This window comes from Cryptomeria japonica, chromosome 11 (assembly GCF_030272615.1).
Source record: "Cryptomeria japonica chromosome 11, Sugi_1.0, whole genome shotgun sequence".
In the NCBI taxonomy this organism is placed as follows: domain Eukaryota; kingdom Viridiplantae; phylum Streptophyta; class Pinopsida; order Cupressales; family Cupressaceae; genus Cryptomeria; species Cryptomeria japonica.
Genome location: NC_081415.1, coordinates 239,509,196 through 239,525,721, shown reverse-complemented (window position 1 = coordinate 239,525,721; position 16,526 = coordinate 239,509,196). Strand labels below are relative to the sequence as shown.

The 16,526-nt window shown below is 37.3% G+C and overlaps 1 protein-coding gene across 4 annotated transcripts in view; it reads right to left on the bottom strand.

The window, feature by feature from the left end:
- LOC131064014 (U-box domain-containing protein 4) overlaps positions 1 to 16,526 on the bottom strand; it is a 117,312-nt gene that overhangs the window by 52,051 nt on the left and 48,735 nt on the right. For all 4 annotated transcript variants that reach the window (XR_009111197.2, XR_009111196.2, XR_009111195.2 and 1 more), the window contains exon 2: positions 5,225 to 5,505. Coding sequence is in view for 1 of the 4 variants with exons in the window: in XM_057998035.2 (XP_057854018.1) it covers positions 5,225 to 5,494 (270 nt within the window). In the remaining 3 variants the exon portion in view is untranslated. The remainder of the gene's footprint in view (positions 1 to 5,224; positions 5,506 to 16,526) is intronic.

Sequence of the window (16,526 nt, the reverse complement as noted above, 5' to 3'; positions counted from 1 at the left end):
ACACATCGATCGTTGAGTTATCCTGCAGTCATGACCTGACAGTTGAAACATTGAGGTCATCCCCAGTGATCAATCTAAACAGCATTAGGGATTTCCTTATTTCAAGAGAGGATAGGATACCCATGATAAACTTACAAGGCACTGAGAGGGGGGGTGAATCAATGCAAGCAAAAACAACACAAATCTGATCACCACTTTTATCAATTTGAAACTTATCAAGCACGCAAGGAAAATAACCACATAAGCTAACACCCAATAAAGCATGCAACTCATAACACAATCTTTTTCACGTGGAAACCCAAATGGGAAAATCCACGGTAGTACCCACAAGATCAACTATTTGCAGAATAGGGATCTGACCAGTTAAGGTCTTACAACTGCTCTGTTAGGAGCACACCCGGTTAAGAGCTATTACAATAAGGCCTGTTCGGAGCTCCCCAGCAATGGGATTTAAACAACACAAGTTAATGTGTGACCCTGTTAAGGGATTTAAACCTTCGGACCTGTGAGGATCCTACCACACCCTGTTAGGAGTGACCTTGTTAGAGGATTTTATCTTGCTGCAACTGTTAGGGAGCAACAAATGACTAATATGTTATTAGCACCTCTGTGCCTGATTAAATTCGATTCAGATCTGCTTCTAACACCGACTAAACATCAATACAGAGCTTCACCTTTCACCACGCAATCACATTCGCACTTCGGATCTCATATCTGATACATCACATAATATACTCCTTTTTATAAACAACTCTGCTAAGTCGGCTAAGAATCCTTGGAACAATTTCCTAGGTACAATGTATCTAATCAATCTTGCACATTACATTTTCCTCATGTCAGCCACAAACAACTTAACTCAAAAATAAAACATTAAGTCTACCGGTTTACCAATCTAAATGACTCTGCTCTACTGGTTAACTGTTCTTCCTTACTGACTGCTCAGAACATCTTAACTCGCTCATTCCATCAAATCTACCGATGCGGTTCTGGTCATAGACTCCTACCAATGTCATTAACATACATTCCAAACCGCAACACTTAACTTGTCACCGATCTTCCATACCGGTCGCTTGAACATAGCTCTGTCACTGTTTATCGGTTCACTGTTTAACTGCTTTCTCTACCAGTTAGGCTTTACCAGTTGGACTAAAAGACTTAGATGACTGACAAAACATGGTTGCCATCAACGACAATGCAATACAAGTCATCAATCAACCTCTTACAACAAAATCATCATCAAGCCAACAACCCAACGAGTAAATTCTATTATGTGTTGGTCGGATAGAGTTGTAGCAATACGATTTTAGCCACGTCAACACCAACATATCTTCCACACTAGCCACCATTCTTATGAAACACAATATGTTCTGACATTACCTAGTTGGCTAGGCTTAAAATTTGTGTATATGCATTGAGGCACTACCACTTCAAACCATAGTTACCAGAAAAGCGACGGCTTAGCACTGTTTCGTGTTTCAATGGGCGAAACTCGTTTCCCGTTGTGAAACGGCCGTTTCTAAGCCGGCAATGCATTGCTTTTTCTATTGCGTTCCTCAAAATCTTCCATACACTTTTTCCTCCACTTAACAAGGAGTTAAGGGTTTTTTTTTAACTCATGCAAATACAGATCAACTTAAATAAATTTACAATTGCAAGATTAATTGTATGTTAAGGATTAGTTTATAGTGATTAAACCATTTTATGCGTTGCAGATATGTTTTTAGTAATAGTTTTGTATTAATAATTTGTTTAAACTTGACACTAATTTATTATAAGTCTATGCATGAGTTCCTTTGCACTTTGACATCAATATAAAATTATTTAATTATATTTTTATAAAATTTGAAATATCATGTATATAAAAAAAATTATAATAGAAAATTGAAATATATATATATATATATATATATATATATATATATATATATATATATATTCTGTTTCTCATCATGTTTCCATTGCCGTCATGATTTCTGTTTCTCGTTTCTGGTAACATAGCTCCAAACATGTATCTGCATTTTTTCTATTTAAAGTCTGCTCTTCTTATATTCATTTTTAATGGCCAGATGCCTAGGCCAAAACAAATACTGCAATTGGAGAACATATGCATTCTAGTCTCCTCGAGTAGGCAAGCCACAATGCACCTTTCCAAGTGCTGCCCAATAAGCATCTCATCATAACTTTTTCATTGGCCACTACCCAAACACTTATGGGTTGTGAATCGCTGTTCAAGGAACCCAGAAGAAACTGAGTTATGAGCATTGCCTTTTGGAAAGCAAAAGGGCTACAAAAATCACAGGATGGCCAAAACGACTGAATAAACAAGGCTAAGCTATTTCTTCTTTAATCTCCCCCAACACCCATTGCTTTCACCTTCACCTTTGACTAGCTGTCAATTAGCTTGAATGTCAAGGAGATGCCAAGAAATAAATGTTAACCTACCTTTGGATGCCTCTTCCACTTGCATTAGCAGCAATTTTCAAATTCAATGGTCTTCACACTTTCTGTCACATTGTTCTGATCCCTGAGTGGATAGTGTGTAACATAAAGTGCCAGACTCTGTCATTTTCCATGGTTTGAGATTGCATGTGCAGTTCTCCACATACGACTGAAAACATGATGCACATGTCCATTTTGTCATTGGTATTTCATGGTGGCCAGGTAGACCACAAAACCACTAAAAAAAATTTAACCTTTCATTTCTGTTGCTTTCTTTTTAAATATTGTGATATTTTTATTTTTAAAATACAATTACTTACTGTAGTCTGGCTACAAAACACACAAAGACAGACCAAAATAATAACACCGGGTCCAGTGAAAAGAATCAATAAAGGAAATTTGACCTGATACTAGGCAACAATATTTTCTACTTTTGACCTCCAGGACCCACCTACAGCACACCAATCCAAAACCAACATAAAAGACCACAACATACCATTTAAAAATGAAATTTATTACCCATTATATTGCAGGAAATTGTGTGAACATGGCACAAATTTCACCATTATAAATATTGCTCCCTATACATGTGAATCATTTATAAAATCCTTGACCCCATTATGAAACTGACGAAAAATTAATCATGACAAAATATGCAAAATTAAAGCCAAGTAATGGAATTACTTAATCTTGGGCCATGACCTTTGGAATTTTGGTATATCACAAAAAATTGGTTTGCATTATATTTATGCCAAATTTGAGAAGATCAAGAATTTTGGTAACAAGTTGAACTTTTATCAAGATAGCTCTTTGTGTCTTCCTAACTTCATTCATTTTGTGTGGAATCCTCCTATATATTATGAAGGAATGGCAACAACATGGAAGTATCACTACCAACAATTTTTTTTGTTAATGGATTAATTTTTTTCCCACAACGTTGAAATGATAATTCACTATTTGGTATTTTACAAAGGAGACGAAGGTTCTTAAATAGAGATTACAAGAGGATCTTTCCATAATGGAAACGATCTAGAATAGAAACATGAAAGAAAACATTCTAAAAAAGAACTAACTACGAAAGGGGAGGATCCTAACTAAATGACCATTATAAAAACACTACAAAATTACTTTAATACCCTCCTTTAATGGTCATTCTCCTCAGTACCCTACAGAAAACTTGACATAATCTGCAGGTCATTTGGCCATGAATGCATAGAAGGATGAACCCTTTTTCTTAGAACGCTCTGCAACATGAGCCTACTGCTGAGACCCTCCTTGGTTCTGTAAAACTTTTGGATATGACCAAGATTATCACAATCCTTTGAACCTTCCAACATATAGTTGGGTAACAAAGCCATCTTCTCAAAAACTTAATTTTTGTTGACAAAAAAATGGGCAAAAAAATGAAACCACAATTTTGGAAGAAAATCGTCAAACCCTCGATGTGATGCTGAAATCACACACAATTTTGTGAAAAAATTGGCAAAAACCTTCATTTTGTGAAAAAACAGTAAAACCCCATGATCATGGATTTTCTGGAAAAATTCATGCAAAACCCTCCCTGATTTTTTTGGAAAAAATCATACAAAAACCCTGCAATGATTTTTTCTGGAAAAAATCATAAAACCCATGAAAAAATTTGCATGGAAAAACACTAGACATCATTCGGCAATAGGAACACCCACGATTTTTGTATGAAAAAATATGCAAAAAACCAACAGAAAAAAACACCATGATTTTGTTTGGAAAAAAAAAAGCAACTCTGTTCATGATTTTTTTTTGGAAAAATTCATACAAAACCCTCCAAAAGCATGAAGTCTTCACGTGCTACAACACTAGCCACAGAAAGCAGAAAACCCACGATTTTTATCAAAAAATTATTCAAAAACTTTGCTAGTAAAAAACCTTGATCTCCAGCAGAAAAAACCACGAATTTTATTCTATAAAAATCCACCAAAAAATACAATTTTTATTTTGTAAAAACCAATCAAAAAACTTCCAAAGATTTCCTCAAAATTTCTAGGTAAAAACCATGAATTTTTTTACTCCAAAAATTCGCCAAAAAAGGACCTATGCTCTGATAGAATGAAATGATAATTGGTTATTCGGTATTTTACAAAGGAGATGAAGGCTCCTTAAATAGAGATTACAGAGGATCTTTCCATAACGGAAACAATCGAGAATAAAAACACGAAAGAAAACATTCTAAAAAAGAACTAACTACGAAAGGGGAAGATTCTAAGTTCTAACTGAATGACCATTATAAAAACACTACAAAATTACTTTAATAAAAGTGAAACCTATTTAGAATTGAAGAAAGTTATAAAACAAGAATTATTATTAAAACCCATTTTTATTCTTTCTTATCAGTAAAGCCCTTCTTGCCCATTTTCTGAATATGATATCTAACATTGAAATTATAATGAATGAGGTGAAGTTAAAGATATATTTACTTTCCCATTTTTGGGGCTTTGATTATTACTTGAAAATCTTTTACACTGAGGGTTCAAAATAACTTTTGACATTTATACTTCAGAATTCAAATAAATTGACATTTTCTCGTCTACAACCCTGAAACATCTTGAAAGCATTTACCATGTCTCAACAATCAAGAGGCATTGATTATCAAATGTGGCTTGAATGTAATTTAAGGCTTTAACTAATATCAAATGGAAAATGCCCTAAAAGACAACAAAATCTGAAAATAAGAACGCAGGTGGAATACCATTATCCTACTGCCATAAAGAGATGACCACCAAAATTAGCCTGCTTAACATAAACTTACCCTATAAACTTTACTTCCTTTTGCACTACATCTCTCTATAAGTTCCCGAGCCTTCTTCAAAGCAGCACATAGTTCTTCAAATACCCTGACGACTGATCCCGTCAAAGCTGTCTTTGAGTCCTTAACATCATCCAGCAAAGGCTTCAAAAGCTTCAATTGTTCAACCAGACATTGGCAATTTGAATGATCTGCCCCAATCTTTCCATTCAGTGTCACAATTTCATGAATTGATTGATAAATGTCAGCAAACAAAACATGTAGAGGATCCATAGGCCTTAAACCTGTTCCAACAAAAACAGATAAGTCATATATTAATAGAGCCATACAAAACAAAATACAATTTGTCCTCCACTGCATTTTTCACTTGCTTCAATGTCCACATAACCCAATGTAATCTACTTGTCATCTTTAGCAATAGACTAACTATTGAACAAACATCCAACAAAACTTAAAGCCTAATACGAAAAAGGTACAATTCAAAAACTAGAGTAAAATTAGACAGGACAGGACCAGAGACAGGGCCAGAGACACAATATTCAACACTATAGCAGTATCCTCATATTTCCACATATTTTAACTATAATACTTCTTTGAGAGGATAAAATATGATTAGCATCCAGAATTTATGCTTCATGTATTCTTCAGAAAACCTTTTGTGTTCATCGTTCAAGAAGATGAATCTTGAAAGAAACATTCTGTTGGAAAGAAAGCAAGATCAGAATCCACCTATCCTCTAGGGAACAATAAAGTGTAAACCACCTTTCTGACAAACACACGGACATACATATTTACAGTATCCGTTTCTGATCCAACAGAAATTGTTCTAGAGGACTCATTCAAGCAGGAAACAAAGCAAGGCATCAACTGCAGGTCAAGGAAAACATATCATTACTTATAAGAAGCACTGTTTGACTTTTAATTTGAACTAGATAGATATGCATTTCATATTTTGATAGTAAATGAATAACTGCTCATGAATAAAGGCTCACAATCAATATTTTGAGGTCAGATGCAATAATGTTGACAATGTTTCATAAAAGCAGTTGTCCGAATATTGCTTGATAGAAGGGAGGTGGCATCCAATGAATGTGTCTTTAAAATCATTTCAGTTAGAAACTAAAATCTAATGGACAAATTCTTCCTCACAAAGCTACTCAATGTCATACAATGTAAACCTAACTAAACACCCAAAATCTCAATGCTGGTAAAAACAGATTACAGGTTTGGGGAAGCAGGGAATAATGCACTAAAATTTAATGCAATAATGTAAATGTTTTCCATTGAAGCTTTTGAAATTTCTTTTCCCAACAAACTAAAAAAATGGAGTGAGAAGTCATTGCACACCAATATCTGAGAACAACTGTTCTCATTGAAGGAAAAGAATCATCAATACTCAATAGTATCATAGTTTGAAGACTCGGACTCAGACTCAACTCAGCAGTGCGAAATTTTGACTCAAACTTCAGACTCTGAATGAACTCGACCAAAAACAAAACCACATAGTTACATAAAAAAAAAGAAATTCATGCATTTTGAGAACATAAAAGTCTAATTTAACTATCACTTTGTCATAATTTAAGCATTACATGTCATATGATCCTCAAACTCTCAAAATTTGGAACTTCATAGTTTCAAAGTCGAACTATACATTGTAATACATCAAAATTATAAAATAATAAATGTATAACAGCCTTATAACTGTTTACATATGATGATATGTCAAAATGAAAAAAACAACTAAATACAATCTACATCTTTGTCTGTCCCCTCCTAGTATAACTTGATTTTTCAAGCTTTGAACTACAAGGTAAATCAATATCAAAATGATGATAGATTGTTTCTTCCAAAGTGTCTTCATTTTCCTCCATTGCATCCAATTCTGCTGCTTTTTTAATGATTCGATCAACTTTGAATGCTTAAAAGTTCTCTTCTCAAATGATCTTCTTGCTAAGTTGATTCTTCACTAGGTGAAATGAGCTAATAAGTAAAAATAATGACCCAAAAAAGTTGAATTTCATATAAAAAGCATGGCTATAATGTCCAAGCGCCAGACAAAAAGTCTGAGCTTGAGACCCAAGAGTCTTGGAGCAGGAATCAGCCGAGTACTCTCCAAGACTCAATGTCCAAGCACCAAACAAAATAGTCTGAGCCAAGATTCGACAGTCTGGAGACTCAGAGAGTCTTGGAGCACGAGTCAGCGCAAGAATCTAATCAACTTGGCTTGGCCAGCTCAAGGACTCGAGAGTTTGCATGGTCCTACAAATTACTCAAAGAGTCTTCAAGTTATGAATAGTATAGCCATGTAGGAAGCATGCACCACTTTGGTGTTTCCACACTTGGTTTGGCATCACAAGTGTGATGTCCCCATTTTCGGCCCAAGCATTCAAAGAAAAAATAATTTAAATAATTAAATTAAGTTGTCTAAATTAATATTTTTGGGCAACTTGTATTTAATTAATTATATTTATAAGTTGAATATTTTATTTTAATAAAGTGACTTACCTAGGGCCAAATATAAAATAAAATATTGTAAAGTCACTTTTATGAGCAAAAAAGAAATTAATATTTTTTATGTAATTTTATAATTAAACTTTGGAGGTTTTTGTGCAAAATCATTTCATATTTTGGATTGTTCATTTTGGGGAAACCCTCTTTGGGAGTCTGAGCCTTGGTTTCAACTGTTCAACCTAGGATGAAAACCCTAAGGCAGATATTGGTCTTGTGGATGAAAACTCATTTAATTAATCCTTGGCGAATTTATATAGTGTTCACGGATGTGCAGATTGTTACAAGTTTACAGACATTTGTTTACAATTGTCGGCTTCAGGTATCCAGGTATAGCATGATTGAATCTTTGTGGACAAATAAATTTATTTTGGAGGTGGGTACAAATGTAAAATACCAGAAAATTTTAGTGTTGTGTAAGGTGAAATTGGCAAATATTTTAGTGTTGTGGGTGCATGAGAATCAAAGAGTATAAAATTAAACATTTGTTGAGTTCCAACCCAGCCGTACCCTTACTACATTCCCAGCAGCAATGGAAATATTTGATAGCTAGTAATAAAAGTTTGAAAGTCAAGCTTTATGCCAATGTGACCATGGAGGGGCCTACCAATCCTAGCACAGCTCTGAAGGCTTAGCAATTTCCATCGCTGCCTCCTAAAGGGAATTTGCAGCCCTGTTTGGAAGTGCCATGCAAGTTTCATGAGCACCATACTGTTGTGCTCGCACACACACCCCTGCTTCGGGGACCCCCCCATTTTGTGTTTGTTTGCTCGATAGGAGATTAGAATGCTCGAGTTTTGGGGAGTTAGGCGTTCAGGCTGTGGAAGAGTAAAATCGCATCTTGGCCATTTTGGTCGAAAACCTTAAAATCTCAAACTCACCATTTAACCCGAAATCATGAACTAAGCCGAAATGTTCTATGAAGGAAAAATTGTGAAATCCCCTCCACAGGCCGAAAAATGGGTTAACTCTCAAAACTCTTCAATAGCCCGAAGTTTGTTAAAGATCGCATTTTTAAGGTAAAAGAAGCGATAAAGACAATCTCGCAAATCCCCTCCATAGGCTGAAAATGAAAAAGATAAAATGAAGAACTTAAAGGTAAAATCACGCCTTTCAGGAAAATGAACAAAGAGTTTTAAATCGCACAAACTAGTTCACTAGGCTGAAATCCTCTTTGAAGCCGAAAATGAAGTAGAGAGAAGCTCGCAAAATGATCCATAAGCTGAAAAGGGAAAACGGAGCAAGTTTCAAGTTTGCAAAATCGACTTCATAGCCAAAAATTCCAAGTTTGAAAATCGCATAGAACTCTTCATCATGCCGCAAACACTAAGGCAAATCGTGAGAAAAAGGGCTTTTGAGCCAAAATTAGGGAGTCAAAATTCCTAAGTTAAAACTCGCAAAATCTCTTTGGAAGCTGAAAACTTCCACAAGGCCAAAATCACGCCATTTTCCTCTAAGCCGAAAATAACAAAAAAAGAAAATCGCGCAGAGGGCCCAAAAGGGGCGAAGTTGGTTGAAGAAGAACTTAAAGGTAAAATTGCGTCATATCATTCATTTGCCCGAAATTCACTTGCAGAGTGAAAGGCGTTCAAAACGAGAGCTCACAAAGTTGGCTTAAAGGCCGAAATTGGAAATCAACATGAATCTCTCAAAATTGGTGTTTAACCCGAAAATCTTGAAAGTTCAATATCTCCCAAGTCTGCGAATTTGCATCATGCATTTCTTCTTTGCAGGCCGAAAAGAGGGAAACCTATTTAAACTCGCGTCGTCTCTAAGCCGAAAATGAAAAGAAAAATCATGAAAAGCCCCCCTATTTAGCCGAACATATAGGTCAAATGCCGAAAAAAGGAAAAGAGTCCTAGTTCAAAAATCGGCTCATAAGGCCGAAATGCGAGAACGTCCAAATTCGTGCCAAAAGATCACAAAAGGCTGAAAAAGTTCTAATTCGCCCAAAAGACTATAAATGGTCGAATTTCGTGACTAAGATAAGAAAGCATTAGAGAGCATAAGCATGCAAAATCGTGCAATTTGCCCAAAATTCGCGAATTTTCTCAAGGAGAGGCATTTGAACTTGAAAGGCAAAAATCTCCCAAAATTGGCTAGTAGAGTCAAAATAGTGCCATATAGCCTTCTAAGCCAATTTTTAAACCCCTCTCACATCGTGCCTCTCATTTCGGCTTGGTAGCCCGAAATTCAAAACAAAGGACGTTTAGAAAACGCAAGGGAAAGTAAACTAAAACCAAGGTCACAACAACGCCTAAGTCGGCCGAAAGTGAAGGCGAAAACATTTAAACTTAACATCTCGCAGTTCCCCTCTCAGGCCTGAATTTCGTTCAAGAGAGCGCAAATTAAAGATCGGATTTCACGATACATCTCACAAAGAGCTTCTCAAGCCCGAACTCCACAGGACATAGCCCGACATCACATAAAATTTAATGTTTGCTAAATTAATTTAATTAATTTTTCAAATTGATCGAAGAAGAATCGCGATCAAAGTCAGGCGCTGGAAGCTAGAGAAGAAGATGCAGGAGCACTTGATCGAAACCAAGCATTGGGAAGCACGTTGCTGAACCACCTGGATAACAAGTTGAAATTCACCAATGCGATTGAAGACAAAGAACACATAATGCAGCAAGTATGCGCATTCCCAGAAGGATACACTGCTGGAAGAAATTCCAAAAATTCAATTTGAGAGGCTGAAACTGTTTTATTGTAAAGAACTGGTTTATCGAAATCTATCTACCTACTGCATCAACTATTATCATCCTTGTCTTTAGGTCTCCTATCCCTTCCCCTTTGCTTTTTATTTCGCAATCTGAGAATCACAGCAGACCAGCTTGTTGCAAAACGTAAGTCCCCTTGTGCTCCCAGCAAAACACATCGACCATTGAGCTATCCTGCAATCAAGACCTGACAATCAAAACCTTGAGGTCGTCACCATTGATCAATTAAAAACAGCATTAGGGATTTCCTTATCTCAAGAGGATAGGATACTCAGCGAGTACATTCTATTATGCGTTGGCCGGATGGAGTCGTAGTTCTGGGACTTTAGCCACGTCAACGCATACCTTATCTTGTAAGGCTGAAAGCTGACGTGGAAGATTGTGCAGTGTTTGAGGCTAAAAAAGCCCTTTAGAATTTCTGACGCAGAACATAGAGAGACTAAAAAGGTCAACGCAGCAATACACAGTGGAGTTGACTATTTATTTCAGCTACCGTACATCTTTTGCTGGATCCATACCTCTTGGAAGGAGGCTGTACAATTTATTTGGAGGTGCTGGTGGTTCGGTTGGCTGAGTTTGCTGCCCAGGTCAGCAAATAAATTCTGGATATTCATATTTGTAAAATCTCAACTACTGTATGAATATTCTGAACATAATTATATTGAACAGCAATGCACTGAGTTTAAAAAAATTAATTATCTGTTGATTCCAAAATGTAAATATTTGCATAAATGAAATGTTGATAATTTTAGGAGTTGAAAATTACATATTATGTTCATTATTTGCAATTTCCATTCAAACAAGCTGACAACCACCTCAGACCAGTATAATGCAAATTGTTTGACAAAATTCCTGTCAAACAAAATTTGTGAAAATTGCTAGTTTGTTTAAAAGATTCCAATAGGGGTTATTACAACAAGGCAGAGAAAATAGTTGTATGGTATGCTGATTTAAATAATTGTGTATACACTATCATAGTCACAAAAGACATTTAATATACAGTTGTATAAGACCCAAAGCGCAGCAAAAACAATATTAGTAATTATTTGAGAGATGCATAAAGCACGGTAACATACTGTTGACGTGTATTTTGTACACAATCATACACAGAATAAAATACCAAAAGGCATCTTATCCTCTCTTGAATAAAGTCGCTAACTGCTGAAGATTCACAAGAAGGATCAGTTAGGATGACTCCAATGTTCTTGTAAGTAGGGTCTCTACGTGTGGATAAGCACCAGTGGTCGTTGTGATTTGTTGTGTCCTCAAGGGGCCTTACGTTGCCGAAGATTTTGCTGAACTAAACAAACTTTTCAAAAAATATCAAAAGGATAGGGTTTTGCAAGAGGTCTAATCTAGTCTAACCCTAAGAATGACTTCATGTGGACAAGACTTGGAAAGATTCTACCAACTTCAATTTTTCCATAAAATAACAACTCAATTGAAATTGATGCAATCTTCTAAGGTAACAAATGATTTTTCAATGCATCAAAGATCAAAGACACTACCACGAAGGTACATATCCAAGATACAACAACGATTGAAGGTTAAATGATTCAAGTATTCTCCAGTCGACCATGCAAGGCGTTCCTACAATCAGCAAGAAGCTAGTGGTTTTGAAAGCGAATCCTACCAAAGATCAAGTCCAACACTTTGTCCTTCGAACTAAAACACTACTTTGATTGAGAATGATTCAAGAAAATTGAACAACCATGAAGATAACCAAGAGAAATGCAACAAAACACCATAACTTCAATATTTCATTGATCTCAAAGCCATCATGTACAACAATTGTTTGAATTCTTTCTTCAAAGCTCAATCTCGCTACAAAAGTAAATTGCTTCTAAACTCTAATCAATAATTTCTAACTCTCTGATATCTAATCTCTAATTTTCTAATGACAAAATGAAATGAAATGAGGGTATAAATAGCATCCTCAATTACAATGAACGGTCCAGATCAAAAGGCAGATCAACGGTCAAGATCATGACACCTAAACCCTAATTAGGGTTTGTTACAAATGGCCTCCTTTTTACTGAACAATATTAAATGCATAACCAAATATTAAATTCGGCACAAAAACCTAGGAGACATAGACCAATGACAATTAAGGTGCCATGTCATCTATAACAACCTTTCATCTAGAATCTTATTCCCTTTCCAATGCTCCTTTTTAGCATATGCAATGAATCTTGATACGATTCCTTCAATCTCAGCGATTGGAATCTCGGAAAGATTCTTCATTCTTTCTTCTAAGTGGATGACCTGATCAAATGCCTCAAGAAGAGCAGCGTCCCATCCAGGTTCGAGTTCCTTAGTCTTTTCAATCAGGAGCATGGTAGCAAACATCTGGTCCTGTTGCTCATCTGTGATATTAGCATCCTTGCAAAAGATGACCTTGATTCTATCCTCCAATTCCTGCAAATCCACATCTATCTCGACCTTGATCCTCCTGCCAAGAATGGTACGAAGTACCTCAAATACTCTGTCCTGGATCGGGTTGATCACCTCCTCAACATGGCTACATCTAGTACTAATGTCCTCAAAGAGAACTTCCTTCATCTGGAGTAAGGTTGACCACTGAAGTAAACTGTGAGGTCCTCCATCCGTGATCTTTTCCTGCGCTAAGACCTTCCTAGATGTTTGTCTGATTACTTTCAAGACAGGAATGATAAAATCTTTGATATGAGCAAAAGCGGCTACTGTTATCATCAAGTTGTGGATGATCTCAAGAACCTGAATAGCCCTATGAATAGTCTTCATCATCCTTGTTGCAAATTCTACGGCAACTGTATGAGATTTGTCCATCCAAGTACTCATACGCTGGACCATACTCCTGAATCTCTCTGCCTCATTGATTGATTGAAGGGGAAGTGCCTGTACGGGTGATCTTGCTGGATCCTGACGTCCCAAAGGCTCATTGAGATGGCTGAAATATGTCCTCCATGCACCGACCTCTCTCTCAAGCTTTCTATTTTTCTCCATTTCTTCTCTAAGCTTGTCTTTCAAGGCCTCAAATGAATCGATGGCATCGTCCATCGTCTGTTCGGCTGTGGATGGACCTAGCTCAAATGTCTCTATATCATATTCCTCTGCTAGGATCTCCCCTTCATACTTGTCCACTGCCGGTGTAGCTATCTGCAGTTTTCTGGATCCAGTGTCATCTCTAACCATCTTGGACATCTTGGTAGCCTTCCTCTTCTCTGTTACTTCCTGAGAATGTCCAACAAGGCTCTCTAAATCAATTACATTGTCTTCGTCCTCGATCACAATTACCTTCGTTAATCTCTCCTTCAACCAATCTGGGATGGCCGATCTTGTCTCTTTAACCTGAATCTCCTTATGCAATACTTCTTCTTCTCTGGGAGGAGATGTTATTTCATTATCTTCTCTATCTTCATGTAGCTCATAATCTTGGAGAGATCCATCTGGTGACCCTTGCGGTGCCTGTCCTTCTTCCTGCCTATCATTCTGTACCATTGACTCCATAGACTCCTCCACTTCAAGTGTCCTTTTCTCTGGTCGAGAAGATGTGCCGGATGAACGATCTCGGTTGGCCCCTTGCTTCTTCTTGGAAGATTCTCTCTTTTCAGGTCTCTCTTTCCTCTTCGAACCTCTTGGATGGAGATTGCCTTCACTTGCGCTTCGAAGGTTGCCTTCACTTGCATTTCTGGGATTAGGATTGCCTTCGCTTACACTAGCTCCACCTTCGGCTGGTTTCTCTTCCAAAGTGAAAGTCATAGCTATGCCTTGCTCTCTCAACTTCTGATGCTGCACATCAACCCATCTGCGAGTACAAGACAAGACTAGAGCCATCAAAGCATCTAGATCCACGACCTCGGGCTCATTCCAATCTAACCTTACTGATTTGCTTTCTCGATCATAGGATGACTGGAGATGTCTGCCACTGTCCTGAGCTTGGTCGGCCACTCTGTAAATCTTGCATTTCCTGATGAAATCCAAAGGCAATCTAGAATGCATCTTTCTTTTCACTTCAAGATCGTCTAAGAGATTCATCATAAAATCTTCTATCTGAAACTCATGCTTAAACTTCCTACCGACTGTCTCCTCTATGTATCCATGTGGATCAAAGCTTTCTCTCAAGGCAAAAGATGAAAAAGAATACAAAGCTAACTCCTTCTCTGCGTCATCCATGGCTAGAGCATTAGGACATACCTCAACTGAATTGCCCAATATGATAGGTACAGGAACTCCATTCCCATGTCTGTGTCTGAATGCCTTCACATAAGCTGCCAACTGTCTTGTTACCTCAAGTAACACAATTCTGTCTGTCGGATATCTCGGCAACATATATGGAGGTGAAGGACATCCATGTACTCTAATATAAGTAAACTTCGGAAATTGGATAAACCAAGCACCATACCTCTTTACTAGTTCCTGTGCATCCTGAGATAATCTGTTGTGAATCCCGCCTTGCAACGTCCTTATGATGTTCATCGTGAAGGTATCATTAACTAGCTTGTAGTTGCTTCCTGGTGGATGATGCAAGTGAACATAGGAATCACAAACTCTGACCTCGCCGGGTCCTCTCCCAATCACTCCTTTGTGAGGTAGTCCTGCGTACTCAAAACTCCTGATCAAGGCATATATGACGTATGAACTCATGTGGAAGGACTTGGTAGCCTTGAGTCTCCTCAACTGTACGTCCAAGCAATGGCTAATCATTCTAGCCCAATGAATTGTTCCTTTTCCCTGAACTATCACCTGGATGAAGTAAAACATCCACTTCTCAAAGTAGAAAGCTTGAGGGGCTCCTGTGACTCGGTTGAGCATTGTAATCAAATCTCTGTACTCCTTCTGGAAATCAATCCTATGTGGTGTGCTCGGGATCTTGCTCAGGCGAGGATGACTCTTAAGTAACCAGTTCTTGTTGATAATGCTTAAGCAAGCATCTGGATCATCTTCGTACATTGACTTGGCTCCTTCTATGCTTTCGTATATCATATCCCTGTGCTCTGGAAGATGGAAAGCTTCACTTATAGCTTCCTCTGAAAGATAAGCTAAAGTGTTTCCTTCCTTGGACACGATCGTTCTGGACTGTGGATCATAATGACGAGCACACTCGATCATCAACTCATGGCACTGTACTGCTAGAGGGAAGCCGGCCGCCTTAATGATGCCACTTTCGATTATCCTCCGGGCGACAGGTGATGGCTTGCCAATGTAGGGGACCTCTCGAAACTTCTTCGTGCTGAAGTTGCCCAAGTTAGTATCTCCAATGTTGCTCCACTTAGACACGATCTTGGTCTCCAGTTCCTCGTTCTTTTGATCTTCCTTCATGAGAGCTGGACGGCTGGTGGATGCTCCCGCCTTCGGGGTCGCCATACCTACACAACATTTCATAATAAGTAACTAGATTTTGCAATGCATAACTAGATTAGATAAAAGATTAATTTTAGGAAACTTCATGATAAGTCTTTGAGTTATCATTTCCTAAAAACGATTGAGCTACTGAAATTCAAAATTTCAAAATTCAAAATGTAAGGCTATGACGATCAAAAATCAAAATTTAAAACATGGGATCACATCGCCATACCTTATTTGAGAGCTTAACTCTAAAATGCAAAATAAAGGAATTCGTCTAGGCAAAAATCAAAATTTGGTGGCTTTCAACGTGATCTCTCTTCAAAAGAACGTCCACTTTAGCAATTCGCCACCCTTGGGATGTCTTTGACGTAATCTTTGGCAAATTCGCCCAACTCTAATCTCAAGTTCGCACTCCTTTGGATAGTATTCGCACCTTGCTTGGAATGGAAATTCGCACTTCTCCTTTATGAAATTTGCACTCTTTAAACACAATTCGCAACTCCTTGTCTTCTCCAAAATCGCATATGAAAGATGATAAAATGATGGTTTGAAAATGAAATAAACCACCCTCCCTTTATAGGCGCTTAACCCCTCTATTACCCTAGGCCGACTTGGTGAAATAAGGCAATTTTAAAACAATTTATAAATAAAACCAAAGGCCGACTTTGTAAGATTTAAAACTCAAGCGCTCAAATTTGATTTTAAAATAATAATTAATTAATTAATGCCTTCGTTTTTTAATTAAT